General features: G+C 51.2%; 2 protein-coding genes across 5 annotated transcripts; one reads left to right on the forward strand and one right to left on the reverse strand.

The window, feature by feature from the left end:
- Nucleotides 1-3,788: 3,788 nt before the first annotated feature.
- Nucleotides 3,789-11,846, reverse strand: pik3cg (phosphatidylinositol-4,5-bisphosphate 3-kinase, catalytic subunit gamma). Of its 2 annotated transcripts, none has more exons than XM_029825321.1 (24): nt 11,001-11,846; nt 10,264-10,430; nt 10,007-10,178; nt 9,674-9,936; nt 9,516-9,602; nt 9,350-9,450; nt 9,102-9,271; nt 8,840-9,027; nt 8,516-8,623; nt 8,340-8,433; nt 7,840-8,269; nt 7,671-7,769; nt 7,434-7,569; nt 6,972-7,037; nt 6,738-6,881; nt 6,565-6,646; nt 6,384-6,487; nt 6,164-6,310; nt 5,957-6,047; nt 5,745-5,875; nt 5,337-5,448; nt 5,066-5,223; nt 4,869-4,950; nt 3,789-4,788 (listed from the first exon to the last, which is right to left on the reverse strand). In XM_029825321.1, exons 2-24 carry the CDS (start codon nt 10,366-10,368, stop codon nt 4,589-4,591), a joined length of 3,270 nt encoding a protein of 1,089 aa, XP_029681181.1. In that variant the 5' UTR covers nt 10,369-10,430; nt 11,001-11,846; the 3' UTR covers nt 3,789-4,588. The 2 variants fall into 2 exon arrangements, with proteins under 2 accessions (XP_029681181.1, XP_029681180.1); XM_029825320.1 differs by having other exon boundaries at nt 10,264-10,489.
- A 271-nt stretch (nt 11,847-12,117) lies between these two features.
- On the forward strand, nt 12,118-17,141 carry LOC101071460 (HMG box-containing protein 1-like). 3 transcript variants are annotated; one of them, XM_011613533.2, is made up of 13 exons: nt 12,118-12,205; nt 13,000-13,100; nt 13,188-13,286; nt 13,537-13,738; nt 13,814-13,910; nt 13,980-14,091; nt 14,184-14,287; nt 14,380-14,536; nt 14,611-14,755; nt 14,828-14,931; nt 15,022-15,202; nt 15,412-15,553; nt 15,767-17,141. In XM_011613533.2, the coding sequence occupies exons 2-13, from the start codon at nt 13,010-13,012 to the stop codon at nt 15,782-15,784; spliced, it is 1,452 nt and encodes a 483-aa protein (XP_011611835.2). In that variant the 5' UTR covers nt 12,118-12,205; nt 13,000-13,009; the 3' UTR covers nt 15,785-17,141. The 3 variants fall into 3 exon arrangements, with proteins under 3 accessions (XP_011611835.2, XP_011611834.2, XP_029681182.1); XM_011613532.2 differs by having other exon boundaries at nt 12,124-12,205; nt 12,983-13,100; XM_029825322.1 differs by having other exon boundaries at nt 12,124-12,205; nt 12,983-13,100; nt 13,983-14,091.
- The last annotated feature ends 507 nt before the right edge of the window (nt 17,142-17,648 follow it).

Genomic DNA, 17,648 nt, shown 5'->3' on the forward strand with positions numbered 1-17,648 from the left:
CTGGTGAAAGACTGGTGAAAGACTGGTGGTACAATAGTGAAACACTGGTGTAAGACTGGTGAAAGACTGGTGAAAGACTGGCGTAAGACTGGTGAAAGACTGGTGTAAGACTGGTGAAAGACTGGTGAAAGACTGGTGAAAGACTGGTGTAAGACTGGTGAAAGACTGGTGAAAGACTGGTGTAAGACTGGTGAAAGACTGGCGTAAGACTGGTGAAAGACTGGTGAAAGACTGGTGTAAGACTGGTGAAAGACTGGTGAAAGACTGGTGTAAGACTGGTGAAAGACTGGTGAAAGACTGGTGTAAGACTGGTGAAAGACTGGCGTAAGACTGGTGAAAGACTGGTGAAAGACTGGTGTAAGACTGGTGAAAGACTGGTGAAAGACTGCTGGTACACTGGTGAAAGAATGGTGTAAGACTGGTGAAAGACTGCTGGTACACTGGTGAAAGACTGGTGTAAGACTGGTGAAAGACTGGTGAAAGACTGGTGAAAGACTGCTGGTACACTGGTGAAAGACTGGTGTAAGACTGGTGAAAGACTGGTGAAAGACTGGTGTAAGACTGGTGAAAGACTGGTTTAAGACTGGTGAAAGACTGCTGGTACACTGGTGAAAGACTGGTGTAAGACTGGTGAAAGACTGGTGTAAGACTGGTGAAAGACTGGCGTAAGACTGGTGAAAGACTGGCATAAGACTGGTGAAAGACTGGTGAAAGACTGCTGGTAAACTGGTGTAAGACTGGTGAAAGACTGGTGTAAGACTGGTGAAAGACTGGTGAAAGACTGGTGAAAGACTGGTTTAAGACTGGTGAAAGACTGTTGGTACACTGGTGAAAGACTGGTGAAAGACTGGTGAAAGACTGGTTTAAGACTGGTGAAAGACTGTTGGTACACTGGTGAAAGACTGGTGAAAGACTGGTGAAAGACTGGTTTAAGACTGGTGAAAGACTGTTGGTACACTGGTGAAAGACTGGTGAAAGACTGCTGGTACACTGGTGTAAGACTGGTGAAAGACTGGTGAAAGACTGCTGGTACACTGGTGTAAGACTGGTGAAAGACTGGTGAAAGACTGGTTTAAGACTGGTGAAAGACTGTTGGTACACTGGTGAAAGACTGGTGAAAGACTGGTGAAAGACTGGTTTAAGACTGGTGAAAGACTGTTGGTACACTGGTGAAAGACTGGTGTAAGACTGGTGAAAGACTGGTGTAAGACTGGTGAAAGACTGGTGTAAGACTGGTTTAAGACTGGTGAAAGACTGGTGAAAGACTGGTGAAAGACTGGTGAAAGACTGGTGTAAGACTGGTGAAAACAAATGTTAATCCTGTGTGACGCCACATTTCCCATGAGTCTCTTGGAGGGATAAAACCAAAACGCTGGATGTTTGTGTCGTATTTGGGATTTTAAATGAATAAATAACAAAACTGTCGTGGCCCAAATTTCAGGAAGGAATCAGAGAAACCTTAAACAGGAATTTACGAGGTGCAGAGAGCACCAGCAACACGAATGCTGCCGGTGTGTGTGTGTGTGTGTGTGTGTGTGTGTGTGTGCCTGATGGATGAATATATATCCTCTGCTGATGCTGAGTCAGCGTCAAATTACGTAACGCTGACTCTTAAAGTCCAGTCTGGGAATCATGATCAGCTCAGACGGCTCTGAATGAACCTGCGGCAGCCTCACGTGCAACTGGACACCCTGTTGACGAGCGGGTGTCCCACACGGCCTGCTGACACACACAAACACACACTCAATGGTAGAATTGGGAGGGCACAATGGGAGGGTTACTCTATAGTGGGCCCGTCTATTGACTCCTTTTTGTTGGGCGAGAATCCGGGAGGGAGCGGCAGGACAGGCCACACAAAGGAGGGTCCAGCTGGGCGTCCTGGACCGGGACACTCACCTGCCTGCGGAGAGGAGGGGGATCTGCGGAGCGCCATTCCTGCCTGTGGCGGAGCCCGGCTGGGAGGTGGGCCTGGGTTCCCCGGTCGCTGGGTCAGGTCTCCGTCCCGGCCGTCATCCACGGGAGGCTGTGAGGCGGCGGAGCGCGAAGGTCGGCTCAGGGAGCTTAACTGTGTTGGGATAATACTCTGCTCTGACTGGCTGAGTCCAGCAGGGGCCAAAACTCCACAACTCAGCGTGTTGCTGCGCTCTGACAAACACACCAGGGCTTGTGGGTAACACCGGCTGGCTGGTCGGGTGTTTAGCCAAAGGAATTACAGCAGTCCCACACACACACACACACACACACACACACACAGATTACTGGGCTCTCCTAATGTGCACTAATTACGGATCCTTCTGTCGGGCTTGAGCTGCTGACCCGAGGACCTGAAGGGTCAGAGTCATCGTGAAGTCCTGTGTGTGTTTATGTGTTTGTCTGGACACTAAGACGAGCAGAGCTGAGCAACGTCCTCACACACACACACACACACACACTCCCCACCGCCCTCGTGCTCACTCGGTAAGGGTATCGGGTGTGAGGCGCTGACCCGCTCTCGCCCTCGTACACACGCACACACACCTCCAGACAGACTGGGTCCCCTTACAGGCAGTTTGTGGTGTTAAATATTAAAGGTGTTCTTGGAATGAACTAGTTAAAGGTCACGTTTGAAACACAAGCAGCTCCTGTTGGACCAAAGTGTGCGTCTGCGCGTCGGGACTGATCCCAGATCAGTTCTTCACCTTCAGCTCAGCACGACCTCAATAAGACGTCCCATTAACCCGAGGCCTGGTTCTGACCCAAAAACAGCCAGTGAGGACAGGCCGACTGCCCCCTCCCCAGAGATGTACCCTTGGAACCAGGTGTGGGACTGGATCAGTGCACACACACACACACACACACACGCACACGCACGCACACACACACACGCGCGCTAATTTCCCTGGTTATCTGATCTGGTTCACGTCTTCCTGGAGACACCAAAGATAACAGAGAGCGAATCGATTGTCGGTGTTCCAGTTTCTCCCAGTTTCCTCCCACACACACCTGTCAGAGCCGAGGAGGACGTCTCTACAGGTGGAGCTCGCCTCCGTGAGCAATGATACGCTTAGTAGCTGCTTCTGTTTCCCGTCTCTGTCCTCGTTTCCCATGAAATGTGCATCACATTGGAGCAAAGCTTTTATTGTGAAAGGTGGGGAACCTTCCAGAATCAGGACGCCATTTAGCTTCTGTCTTGTGTCCGTTGAGCGACTCGCTCCTTTGAAAGTCGTGCGTTGAGCGCGTGCAGCCCCCCTGATCAGTGCACGCCTCATCTCATCTCCTTCCTTCTCTCATTCCTCATGTTCAGAGATAATCTGATCGCCCGGAGATGCATTTTTGACAAAAGATGAAACGGCGCTCAAATGTCTCTCCAACAATAAAGATGCTAAAGAGAAACATGGATTAAGGGGAAGAAAGCTTCTGTGGGCTAATCACATTTCACTCAACTCCTCAATAAACCTTAAAATATTCACAGTGGTGCTAAAAAAAAACTCGATTTCCTCAGAAATGTGCACAGAAAAAGAACTTGGGGCTGTGCAAGACCAAGGTTATCGTTCCCCTTCGTTTGTGTCGACATGTGGTACGCCCACGCCGACAATGATTTTTTTTTTTTTTTTTTTTAAGTAAAGAGGACGAGGACACACAAAGCTGCTGGCAGATGAAAACCCCTGAAAGATAATTTGGGATTAAACGCAGAAGATGAAAGGAAGTGACGTGGAAATATTTATGTGGAGGTCTCCATCTGCTGGCCAAAGCTGGTAATTACAGAAAACGCTGGCTTAAAATAATGCTGTAAATGATGAAATACGGAGTCAAAAAACACAACTTTGTATTTGTCTTAGCTAAGTACACACAGATACCAACACTGAAATACATACATTTACAAAAAAGATGATTTATGGCCTCAAATTTAGGTAAAAAGAACTCTGTCAACAGTAATATTGTTTATTACCATAACTGACATAGAAAATACTGATTATAAAGGAGCTGATGGCCGTAGATCCTACCAAGAAGACATTTAAAACAGGATCATTACCTCTCTGTGTCAGAATGAATTGTGGATGATTTTTTTTTTTGCTATAAGTTACTTTAAAAAACGAATACAAACACATTTAACTGTGCAGAGAACTTGTATTGGACTTGGTGAGGATCCAGGGTGACTACAGCACTGACCAGCATGTGCTCGCTGTCCTATAAATAACGAAAGTCTCCTTTCCTGTAACACTCAATCCATAAATTAGTTTCAGAACTCGGATCGTGTGGTCGGTCTTTGCACAGTTTCAGTGTGAGACAGACGCGACGTTAAAACTTTAACAGCCGCTGTGACTTGTACCATGTTTCCAAAGGCAAACATCTTGTTGGAGGAAATGATTATTTCCTCTACAGGAAACGACACTGAAGGCAGCAACAGAAACCGAGCAGTGCTTTCAGTGGTCGCCTAGACAACCGTCAACCTACATTTGCTCAGGACAGGATCGACCGGATAAACAGCGACTTTGCTGAGGTGCAGTTTTCCAGTTCTGGTATTCGGCAGGTCTGGAGAACTCCAACAGTTTTGTGTGTTTACCATGTTTAAGACCTTTCCCTTCGCCCATCTATCAAAGGAGGAGCCCTAGGCGGAGCGTTTCTCCACACCCTGCTTAATCCCCAGAACCAGATGAACGAACCAGTTGATCTGAACCATCCAGCCCTTCTCCCTGCAGATCTCTATCTGGTCCAGCAGGTGGCGCTGCGCCTCGTCCTCGCTGCGGCCCACCGTCAGCGCCTCTCTGATGTACTCGATGTCCTCCTTGCTCGTCAGCTGCGGCATGCCTGAAAAAAGCAGCACAGGAGTCAAACTGAATGGTTTCAGAGACAAGATGAGGAGTTTTTATCCAAATCAGAAGTTGTACCAGTCATCAGCATCATGGAGAAGAGGATGATGAGCAGGTTGGTGTGATGCCGGAGAGCCAGGTAGGCCTTCACACACACATTCTGAAGGAGAAAGGCAAGTAAAACAATGCCGAGTGTGTCTGGACGAGAGGCGGCGGGTGTGTAGCCGTGCACACGTGTCTGCTGTGTTTACAACAGGACTTCACGTTTGAGGCACCTGGAATTTCTGGAAGTTGGGGCTGCTTTTCTTTCCAGAGGTTCCCATGACGTAGAGGAAGTCAGGCGTGAGAACGAAGGGAACCCATTCCTTACTGATTCCCATGAAACTCTTGTAATTCCCCAGGATGTGGCCAAAGTCGATGTGGAAGAGGTTTCCTGCAGGAAGACAAAAGAGGGTTGGAGCCTTTTGTCCCGTGTTTACTCCCAGCCGGCCCCGGAATCATTCATCCCAGAACAACTGCGACAACACCACTTCCCAGCTTCCTCACCAGACTCGGTGATCATGATGTTGTCGTTGTGGCGATCTCCGATCCCCAGGACGTAGGTGGCCACGCAGTAGCCGCCGCAGGAGTGCAGGAACCTCTCCACGGCCTGCTGGAACTACAGAGACAGACGCCGTCAGGAGGGACGAAAGCACCAGGCCTGAAACGGTTTAGTTCCTGGAACAAAGTATTTGAATGTGGTGGAGCCTCGGCCAGGAGGGGAGGTTGCACGTTGCAGGTATGATGTGAAGACAGGAAGAAGCAGCTTCCTTCCTGTCTGTGTGTCTGCTACTTCCTGTCAAACGTTGCAACAGCCCAGTGTAGAGACAACGGCACCGTCTCACCACGTTGCCGTAGATCCGGTTCAAACAGGATCAGGAACGTCCTCGTGAGCAGCATCTGTGGACAGCGTACCTTGTCCTCGTTGACACACTTGTCCCGGAGCCACTGACAGAGGATCTCGTCTTTAAAAGCTCCGGTGCTCCCAACCACGCTCTGCTGGATGTTGGCGATGGTGGTGGCATCTTTCACGATCTCAATCATGCCTGAGACACAACAGAGAGCAGAGGCTGAGCATGGCCCGGCCCCCCCGGGGCCCCCCCACGAGAAAGGGACGCCTGCCCAACCTATTCTGTTCCCAGTGGAGATGCAGCCGTAGGGCAGGAGGCAGAGGTCCAGTGATTCCGTCTCCCAGATGGACTCCATGATCAGCAGGATCTGAAGGGAAAGCACAGCCGTGAGCAGCCGGACGCTCCGATCGTTCCGGACGCTCCGATCGTTCCGGACGCTCCGGTCGTTCCGGTCGCTCCGGACGCTCCGATCGGAGCGCTCACCTGCAGGATCAGCATGTCCTGCCTGAGGTCGTCGCCGTCCTTGAAGATGATGCCGATGGGGTCTTTGGACAGCGTGGTGCTGTCGGCCCGCTTGAACTGCAGCCACAGCGGCTTCTTCTTGGACGCCATCACTTTGCACTGCTCGATCTGACGGGAAGAAACGTTTGTTTATGCGAGTGCCTTCATTTCCTGGAGGGTCCAGAATGGGTGCGTGTCCCACCAAGAGGGCTCCAGCTCTGAGTCCAGGATCATACGGGACCCTGAAATCCTCGGGCAGGCCGGACGACTGCAGGGCCTCCAGTTTCTGGCGGAGCTGGAACACCACTGAGGAGCACAGGCAACTTGAGTCACATCTTCTCTGGTCCCAGGCTCAGACCAACGGTACCTGACCCGGAAACCACCTTGGGCGGTGATGTCGTACTTGTCGGCAGACACAGTCTTGATCTCCCGCGTGACTTTCTGCAGAGCTTCGGTGGTCTCCACCTGAAAGGCGCCGGCCAACGCGTCAGCGGAAGGTTGCCGGGCCGCGACGATGATGATGATGATGATGATGATGCCGGGAGGCACCGCTCACCTGTTTCCTGAAGTCCTGCAGCATGTCCTCGCCACACCCCCGCAGGTACGCCTCCAGCAGCACCGCGTAGCGCTGCTGGTAGTGCATGGACTGGGCGATCTCGCTGCGCAGGAACCAGAAGAGGAAGTGGCCGATGCGTTTGCTCTGCAGAGGGAGAGCGGAGGGAGAGATCAGAGCAGACTCACACACACACACACACACACACACACACACACACACACACACAGGGTTTACCCTCAAAGCTCTCTTCAGCAGGAACCGGACCAGGCTGCTGTCGTGGTAGGGCTCAAACTTCACCGCCTGCAGACGACACGCAAGCGTCAAAAGTGTCCGTCCGGCTTTCAGAGCTCACCTGAGATCACATTTGACTACGTGATGTCAGCAGGACACAGAGGTAGATCAGCTGATCATTTAAACGCCTCATGCAAAGTCGTTAGAGTCGCTATGGCAACACATCAGGGAAATTGATGTGCAAATGATGTGGTGCACATGAAGCACAAATAGCTTCACGCTTTCTTGATCACAGTTTTGATGATTGGAGAGGACTGAAAAAAACCTCCCTCAAACTTACACAAACACACAATTCAAGGAGCTAAAATAAGACTTTGATCTAATAATACGTCTGCATTTAAGCGGCCTGAAGACAATAGCGGTGGTTTAAAAGGGGTCCGGCCCCCCAGGTGAGCCTGCACGCACCTGCACCAGCTGCAGCAGGTACCGCAGCACGTCGTCGTCCTCCAGGGTCTCCAGCTTCCTGACGGCCAGCGAGCGAACCTGCGCGTCTGAGAAATGACAGTCCAGCAGCTGCATGGCCAGACCCACGTCCAGCCCGCTGGAGGCGGCGCCCGTTAGTGACGGCAGGAAACGGGCCGGCTGAAGAGGAGCGGCGCGGCGCGGAGCGGCGCGGAGCGGAGCGGAGCGGAGCGTCCTTACCTGCTGTCCCAGGCCGAGCTGCGCTCCAGCAGCCGGTGCGTCTCCAACACGTCCTCCTGCTTCCCCCAGCTGACGGAGCTCAGGAGTTTGGGGTAGGCCCTGCGAAGGTAAAGGTGCAGGTGAGGACACGCGCGGGGTGGCGGCAGGTGGTCGTCCACGTGCACAGCACCTGGGGTCGCGCGTGCACTCGTGCCTGAAGTGCCACAGCAGCTCCTTGTCCTCTGGGCTCAGAGGATGAAGCGGGTCGGTCCTCACAATAACAGCGAACTGCTTCCTCAGGTGGTTGGGCATCTCCCGCTGCCCCCGCTCGCCGCCCTGCGCCTCCTCCACGCCGCCCCTGGCCTCCCGGCTGGCGGCGCGGCTCTTGGGCAGCACCACAGGGTAGCAGTACTTGTCCAGCAGGATGGCGACGGCCATGGAGGACGCCCGGTCCGGGTTGGTGGCCGAGGTCAGCTTGTCGGCGTTGATGCTGCTGCTGCTCTCGTCGCTCTTCTCCGGCATCTTCCACATGTGGAGGATGAACTCGCCCTGGCGCAGGAGCGAGCGGTGGTCCACCAGCAGCAGGTTGACGTAGTACAGGAGGCGGCTCTTGGTCTTTCCTGTCAACACACGGTGACGGGGGGGCGTGAGGCTGGAGGTCGCTGCAGCACGGATGCTGAAAGTCCTCACCATCGTGGCCGCCCGCTGCCGCTGCCGCTGGGCTGTCCTGCTGCGCTGAGCCCCCCTTGGAGTTTAGAGTCTGAGGCTGCTTCCTACAAACCACCTGGATGGAGCAGATGAAAGCATCAAAGCTTTTTAAGGCCGGCTGGTTCGGGCTGGTCGGACCGGGACCGTTCCCAGCTCACCTGGAGGCTGAGACGTGCTCCTTTCGGCAGATCCTTGATCTTGATGTTAAACTCCAGCCAGCAGTTCCACAGAACCTCTTCAGTAAATGTTTTGGAGGAGGTTCTCTCCTGGGGAAGGAGAGAGAATCTTTACTGAAACCTGCTGCTCGTGTGTTGGGACATGAGAGCTGCATAAAATGTTGACTATTTAAGACCGGTGTTGATCTGTTTCCCCAGATCCAGTCCTGGTTTTACTGTCTCAGGAGAAAAGACCGACCTGGTAGGACAGAGGACTGGATCTGGATCTGGACGCCCCTGAGCTAAGGCGGATTAGCGTGCGGCTACCTGAGCTAAGAGCTGCTGGCCGTGGAAGATGCTCGCTTCAACAAACACCAGGAAGTCTGGGATTTTCGGCAGGGACGGGATGTCGATACCCAGCACTTTGACTCTGAACTTCCTGTTGCAGTCCCACATGGAGATGGTGAACACCCGCTCGTGGTCCTTCCCGTCGATGGTCAGTTGCTCGTGGGTACCTGGCAAACACAATCAACCAGTTCTGACTTGGAAAACGTGGCTGAACCGACCGTCTCCTGAATCAGCACCGCACCCGCAACTCCGGTACAGTCGTCCACCTGAGCCCAGTCCTCCTTCTGGACCAGGTCCAGGTCAGGATTGGGTGGCGTTTCCAGAACCAGATGAATTTCCTCCCCGTTCTTTAGACACTGTCGGACCCAGTTGAAGTTCTGCAGAGGTTTGTCACCGTACAGATACTCCTCCCTGCACCAACACACACTTACAAAGTTACTCTTCACTTCTGAAACGCTCCACAAGAACGAGATCTAAAAGTATAAATACCTTCCACACACGCGCAGCACAAAGTCCGTCTCGCTCAGGTTTTCCGGAATACCGAGCAGAACTCTTTTATTTGATGTCTTGGCAAAGAAACTGGTCAAAACCTGAGCAGAAGAGGAGCCTGAGCGGGACTGAAAGGTGAGAGTTTCCCTCCCCAGCGTTGCTTTACCTGCGCTGGAGAGTCGTCGATGGAGACTTTGATGGTCTGGCTCACTGTGCTGACGTGGATCACCACCAGGATGGAACCGTTGCTGACCTGGAGGAACCACAGCACATCATATTTCAGGCAGCCCCCGATTGGCTCCTTCCAATACGGAGCTAAGCTACCTTGCTCAGCAGGTGCTCAGGCAGGTTCTTGCAGGTGACCCAGGGGTCCATGGAGTAGAGCTTCGGGTCCCGCTCCACCAGTTCTAGGCGCCGCGGCGTCAGCAGCTTCCTGCGGGTGAACTCCAGCTCGTCATCGTGCACGTTGCTGACGTCCGTCACGTCGTAGCCCATCAGGTAGTTGAGGTAGCGCTGGTACTGCAGCGACTCCTCCGACGGCTGGGGGCGGAGCACCAGCTGGATCCGCCCCACTTCTTTCTTCAGGGCTTTGAGAGCACAGAGCGTGTTGGAAGACACCACTGAACACTGAACGTGCACGTTGGGTCCGGCTGGTACCTCTCCAGTAGCAGACGCAGTCCAGCGTCTGGAAGACCTGGTGCTTGTCGTAGATCTCACACACGCTGCCTTTTTTCTGGTAGAGCAGGATGCACTGGTCCGGAGAGAAGCGCTGGTAGAAGTCAGGGCAGATGTTCAGGGTCACGGCCCTCAGCCACACCTGAGTCTTCACCTGGGAAACGAGATCGTCTGCATGAATCCGCTGCCCGATCCGCCCCAAACGCACCAGAGACAGCAAAGCCACGGCGTCCGCGGACCTGTTCCACGGTCCAGTTCGCCGCCACGTCCAGGAGCAACTTGTCAGAACCACTTTTGCATCTGGCCGCAGCCGGCAGGACGAACTCCACACTGATCTGATCCATGGAGCTGTGGGGAGCCGAGCCGACGGCCTTCCTCCTCCTCCTCCTCCTCCTCGAATGGTCTCCTGTTACGATTGCGGAATCCTCGTCACTCAGCTGCGCCTGCTCCCCATCCATAACCTAACTTTAGATGCACAAGATGCAGTTTTTGCTAATAAACATACGGTTGAACAAGAGGGCGAGCCAACTCTCCTTCAGGGCATCACTCGGGCTACTGAGGCGTTGTTGTTCTAGTTTAAAAGATATCTCATACATGTTCGTATCAATAGACACTGTTTGCTATGATTAGCTTTCTATTATGCAAAAACCAAACGAGAATAAAAAGATAGCACATTTTAAAATCCACCGTGGAGAAAATTATTTCCCTTCTGCTTCTTTAACAGAGGAAGTATCAAGAAACAGGAAGCATCAAAACGCACCAAAGTAGAAGAAACGACCAACTTTGTCACAATTCAAACGCAAAATTAGGTCTCGAATGTAGGCAAACAGTTGGCAGGACGACGTGAAAAGGCCAATAAAGTGAGTTGAAGTGCAACAATGGCGGAAGTTTGTGAGAAGAGTAACGGTGCTGCGATAAACGGAAGCAGAGGCGTCAAAGCTGTCAAACGGGACTTTTCGGAGCTGAAAACACTCACCAGGCAACGCAGACGGCAGCACAACCCAAAGCTTTCGGCCTTTTAGTCTGTTTCCATGCGGCACCAGACCGGGGGCACATGTAGAACATCAGATGTTTCACACTTTACTGGCAGGTTCCGAAGAAACGCGTCTCCTGCACAAGACCGTCAATCTCACCGGCGAACCTCTGGAGGCTAAAACCGGAAAACTACTTCCGGCGTGCCTCTTCAAAATAAAACCGATCACTTGATTTGTAGTTTTGTTAGGTAATATAATTTGACCCAATGCTGGTTTGGTGATGAAATAATAATTATACCATTATTTCCTTCGAAAAAACACGTAGCAGCGTTTGCTTGTCACTGTCCATTTATCGTACTATTATATTTACATAACGGATTTTAGATATTTGGTTCAGCTCAGCACGTCTAACTTGATGCTGTGTTTTCCTCTGTGCCCACTGGGGGGATACTAAGAACTCTCAAGACTGTTGTTTAATGCTCGTCCTAATTAATTAGTGTTATTAGAGCAGCACAAAGTGTGTGAAGGAGAGTTGATTTTATACGCGAGGCATTTTTATACGTCGCCGCTGTGTTAACACTCAAATGCAATTTATTGTACTGTAAACCTACTCTAAAAACAAAAAAATACTGACAAATAATAGTTTAAATGCCATTTTTCCCCTCAAATGAATGAACGTGCACAATGTTTTATCGCGATAATGGAACAGAACACCACTTTTCTCACAGCGTGAATGTAGTCATTTAGCTTTCCCAATATAATTGCGTCTGCTCGAGTTTCACAGAGCGTCGTGGATGCGAAGACCTGTGGCAGCCTTAGACATGAGGAAGGGCCACAATCTTTGAGGTTATTTGGCTGAAATAACCTGTTGTACAAGTTGCACTGCGACTGAGCTGGAGGCTGTTTGCTTGTTACTTAACGCACCTATTATCATCTATGCTTATGCTATGTTATGGGTACTTATATCTGGAGACATGTAGCGCAAGTACCTGTTACAGACGGTGAATATAAACTTTCGGGTTGTGTCAGTACTTCTGCTCAGCCATCTTTCATCTAGCGAACCCACCCAGCCTTTTATCAGCCTGGTGAAATTGACTGACCAATCAGATTGAAGGAAGCGTTTGACTGACACCGACACCGACCAATTAGGACGCAGGAAGTGAAGCGTTTATACTCGTCCCCTTTCCCGTAGAAGGCGACTGTTTTGGTGAGTTGAGCAAAGTTAATTCAAATAGTTTGTCGATTTTTCAGCATAGATTATGAAATGTGGCAACGGCTGTGAGGCGATCGCACACCAAACTTTCGAGTGGAGCCCCGTTGTTGAACTGTCAACGCTTATTCTGGGCTGTAAATAGAGTTTCGCGACCCTCCGTGGAGCTTCTCTGTTGACGTTCGTTGCTTTGTGAACTGCTTTGGGCAGCAGACTGTCTCGTCCTTTTTAGATACCTAGAAATCCTCCCAAACGCCGCTTTGTCTTCGCTAAAAGTCGCCTTTTCCTCGGAATTGTTTCCAACTGTCATTGAATTCGTGTTTTAAATCCGTTTAACCCCTTAGTTAGCGTATATTATTGTTGTCCTCTTCATACTGAATGAATGGGGTTTTATGCGCATGCGCACACGATCCCAAAAGTTTATAAACAAGAAGTCACGTGATAATATTTCGAAACCGACGACCGAAACCGACCTTAATCACGTCGCATGTTGTAAACACATGCCGTAGTTGCGTTACGCATATTAATCTTAACATTTTAACAACATTACTCCAATATCAACCTGTCAGCTGTCCAGCAGCGTGCATGTCGCCCCCCCCCCGCACGTATAGAGGCTATACATTACACCGGTCAAGCTCCAGTTTCTCAGCTCACACATTTCTGGAACTGCAGCTTGTGTTGAGTGTTGAGTAATGTAGTGTTTCCTCCGATGGCTTCCGTTATCGGCCCGCATTCAAATCCGAATTCTGAAATGAGTTGACGGACTTTCTGCAGCTGTTTGCATGTTTCAGTCACGTTACCATGGTGAGGGAGGTGATGACCTCAGCCGAGCTCTCTAGTGACCTTCAGCATCACAAGGTGCAGAATTCCGAGCCTCGGCAGGAACACGCAGGTATTTACAGACGCTTCGTCCTCTAAAGTCTATCTAAATAGTAACATAAGGAAAACACCATACCTGTTTCATCCGTCCCACCCCCAGATGTAACTATGGAGGCTGAGTCACATGATCTCCTCCTCTGTAGCGAGCGGCTCCCCTCCTCCCCTGGTGGCCCCAGCAGTGACAGCTACATTGAATATGGTACCTAAACACACACACGTGTTCCATTCTTTATTTTGAGGAGACCCAGTCCAGTGATGGCTGAGGTAGCTCTGATTCCTGAGCAGGGGCGGTGAAACCCAGTCCCTCAGGGCAGCCATGCATGAACGCCTTCATCCCGTCCTTAAACCGTGTATCACTGAACTTTACTGGCCTTAAGCAGCAACGTCAGTTTTAGTTAAACACAGTTCGAGTCAGCCGAGCGTGAGCGCCGCTCATCTCTTCCTCCCAGATGACCTTCCTGACCTGCAGGAGGTCCAGGAGGAGGCAGAGCCAACGGCGCCACCTGTCTACCAGGTGGACATGGATGTGTCGCACCAGGAGCCAAACACACACACACTCACGCAGCCTCCCGACACCCACCGGCTGACGCAGCTGGCTCACATCGCCACGGGTCCACAGAGCCCGCTGCTCCAGGAGGGTCCGGTCAGCAGGTCAGTGCACCTTCTGCTGAAGCTCGATGTGCAGCGTCACGCCCTGAGCTGTGTTTGATGGAACTGTGTTTTCAGCTCTTCTTCAGCCTGGAGCAGTAATCTACATTCCTACGCGAGGGCCGTGCCACGCAGCGTGTCGCCCCCTGGCGGTCGTTGCAGTCAGCGCAGCAGGGTAGAGCTCAGGTTCACCGCCATCATCCAAAGGCCCAATAAATATCTAAAACGTCCTGTTCCCCGACAGAAGAGCAGCGAATGTGGCTCTGCAGTGTCCACCAGGTCCTCTCTGTCTGATGATGAAGATATCGGGTGGAACATCTCCTGGCCGCCCACAGCCTGGCACTGCTTCCTCAAAGGTGGGACAGCACAGAGTGTCTGTGTGCTCCTTCCACACCCCCCAGTGGGGCCCGGAGGCTGCTATTTCTGAGCACCGCTTCTCATCCTCCAGGGACTCTTGTGCGCTTCCACGACGGCTCCCATTCCAAGTGGCGAGACGTGGACGGCCTGGGCTCCGCCGAGGAAGACTGCGCAGAAGAAGAGCAGCTCCTGAAGGTACAGGCGGCTGCACCCAGCCACAGGCTGCTCAGGGTTTAGGGCACTGAAAGGACCTCTCTTGATGCTTCTGTTCCACCGCGCATTTCCAGACGTATGGGTCCGAAGGTCTGCAGCTGGTGGATCACACTGAGGTTGTGTTGTCTGGCCAGACTGTCCTACAGCTGACCTTTGACCCCGGGGCATTCGGACAGACCTGCGTTACCGCACGGTGTCAGCTGGACCACCCCTTCTACGTGAAAAATAAAGGTGGGCCTGACACTTCTGACCCGTCCCGACCGTCAGAGGCCGCGTTTAAAGCGTCATCGTTTGGTTTTTACCAGGCTGGTCGTCATTTTACCCCGGCCTGACTGTGGTGCATCATGGGATTCCCTGTTATGACCTGGAGGTCGGCGCCCTGTGCCTCCCTCCAGGACACAGAGATGCTAAACACGCCGACAACTCGCTGGTCTTTGACACCTTCCGCAGGTAAAGTCATGGCTTGTTGCTGAAACAGCAGCGGGCCGATCACCGTGACCTGACTCTCGCGCGTCTCCTCAGCTTTGACTTCACTCCTCTGGACTCCTCCGCCGTCTACGTGTTGAGCAGCATGGCCAGACGGCGGCAGGCCTCTCGCACCAGCGGGGACGGAGGCGCCTCGCCAGGTGCTCTGCATTTTGGGGCTAATGTGACGTTACGTGTTATGTGATGAGAAAGCCAAATCCAAACCCAACGTCTCCCTTTCAAACCTCCAGAACCTCAGAGTCAGAGCGGCTCCCCGCCTTCTCGCCAGAAGCCGAACAGAAAACAGAACAACGGCCCAGCAAAAGGCGACAACGCGTCCTCGAAGTGCAAGCGACCGATGAACGCCTTCATGTTGTTTGCCAAGAAGTTCAGGGTGGAGTACACGCAGATGCACCCTGGGAAGGACAACAGGTGAGTGCTGTCAGGTGTCGGACAACAACAGCAGTTTACCTGTAGTTGTCAGTGGTTTAGCATTAGGATATTCTGCCCCTGTCGGCCAGGCAGCGGTACTGCAGCCACATTTTCCACCCCGGAGATACAGGTGACTTTAGGAGCTTATAGAAGCACTCTGAACCGTGTCCTTCAGATCTCACAGCCTGTGATGGTTTTTTGTGCTTCAGAGCCATCAGCGTCCTGCTGGGGGAGAAGTGGAAGAAGATGCGGAGCGAGGAGCGGCGGGTGTTCACCGTCCAGGCCAAAGCCCTCGCCGACGAGCAGAAACGGCTCAACCCAGACTGCTGGAAACGCAAACGGACCAGCTCGGTAAGACGGCGCCCACGCCACATCGGAAGCCCTCCTCATCTCCGTCCCCTTCAGCTCCTCACAACATCTCTGATGGAGGGAGAGACGTTGTCAGGTCCCCACATATGTGAAAAACCAGGCCCCACACACACACACACACACACACACACACACACACACACACTTTGCTCTCGTCCTATTTCTTCATGCTGTCGATTGTTCTGTGTCCTCCAGGGTTGTCAGGGAAATTAGGGACCAGAAGGAAGAAGCAGCCCGTTTGGCCTGCAGACCCCCTCGTGCACATGCAGACCCCCTCGTGCACATGCAGACCCCCTCGTGCACATGCAGACGTGACGAGCAGCTCTGCGTGTTTTCCAGCTTCACGGTGAAATGTTGTACAGACTCACCTCTTCCACAGCGAGGCCTCGATTCTTCTTTCAGGTTCTTTTTTTAAATCTCCTCACAGCCCAAACTGCGGCAGAGTCAGTTTTCTCTCATCAGTTCTGCTCCTCAGAGGAGCCAAATGTGCTTTCAGAAGTGTCAATTTAGGTCAGACAACAATATTACGCCTACATTTACGATCTAAATACGAATAAACTGTTCCTATTTAGCTCAGATGAGCTTCCTTCTCAGCATTTTTCCCTGATTATTTTAGAGCTGAACAGTTGGACTAATAAAAGAGCTTCTGGCTCATTTATACTTGAACTGGGAGGGGTTGTGGGGCTAGCATTTTAGCTTAGCTTTCAACTATTCTTGCACAAAACTTTGCTTTTTCCTTCAGCGTTTTGCATCAAACCTCATTTGTGGTGATGATTGAAGACACCTTCAGCTTCACTTCCTCAGTTCAGGAATAAAGCAAAAACTGCATTTATTAGTCTGACAGTCAGACTAAAGACTTCATAATGTCTTTTATTCCGGGCTCTTTTGGGGAATTTTTATGGCTTCTTGTGCCATTAATATTAAAGGAGGTTACAGACAATCATAATGTTGACCTGAATCTGCCAGAGTGGCCCACAAATGTCTCCAGATGAGTCCCTAATTTTAGAGTTTTGCTTCACATTTTGTGCCATTATAGGATGTTTTTCACGCACGTTGCCTTTTATGACGTTTAAAACAGATTCTCCATGATAAAATCGAGTTCCTCTTTTATTCTAAAGTGTAAACGTATTCCTTAATTCTTGTGGAAATGACCAGATTGTCCTCCAGATCGTCTCTGAGGTTTAAAGCTGTTGGAAGCACTTTGGCTGCAGCAACAAGTGTTTTTAAAAGAAATAAGAGAATAGGTGAAGCAGAACATCCCTGTTGTGCTGTGGAAGCTCCGAGCTCGGCCTCTGGAGCCTGTGTGAGGCCTTATTTGATGCAGAGAGTGAATCTAAAATGGGGAGTTGAGAAGATGAACGGTGGATTCTGAGGTGTAGCGAGGTTTGTCATGAACGCACTATATACACTTTATTATGAGACAACATATTTAATGGCAAATATTATTCTTACAACGAAATGTATCTATTTTGGTTTTGAACTAATCTTTGTTCATTTTAATGTGTGTTGAACAGAGTATTATGGGATGAATAAAGGCATGAGTCCAGGTTCTGGCTCAGTATGATGATGCAATAATGGCGTCTTTTGGTTTTTCCTGCCAGTGGTGGTGAAGAAAGCGGAGGCCTGGTGGTGTTTGTGTTCTGTACATTTATTAGCCAGTAGACGTGCAGACACATGAAGCTGCTGCAGAAATCGGACCCACACAGAGACGACGTCCCCTCAAAGGCCGGCAGTGACGTCACATCAGACACGTTAGTGTCAAATAGCAAAAATAGAGAGGTTTGGTATAAACGCTCAATAGTTTGGCCTCTTCTTCATCTTCAGGGATATTTACAGATATTACAGAACTGAGCTGGGCCCTCTGAGGAACGCCGTTGTTTCAGAATCAACATTTTCATGGATAAAATGGTCGGAAGCCTTCTTCCTCTGGTTACTGATGAACACTTTTCTTGTTTGAAGTCAATTAAAAGAGAGGAAAACAACTGTTCTGTAAATGATTTAGTATCAAAAGACGTTTAAAAAGCAGTGATTTACGGAAGGCACAGAGACCCCGGAGCCGTGGCAACAATTCCTGCTA

Source organism: Takifugu rubripes, chromosome 18, assembly GCF_901000725.2.
Source record: "Takifugu rubripes chromosome 18, fTakRub1.2, whole genome shotgun sequence".
In the NCBI taxonomy this organism is placed as follows: domain Eukaryota; kingdom Metazoa; phylum Chordata; class Actinopteri; order Tetraodontiformes; family Tetraodontidae; genus Takifugu; species Takifugu rubripes.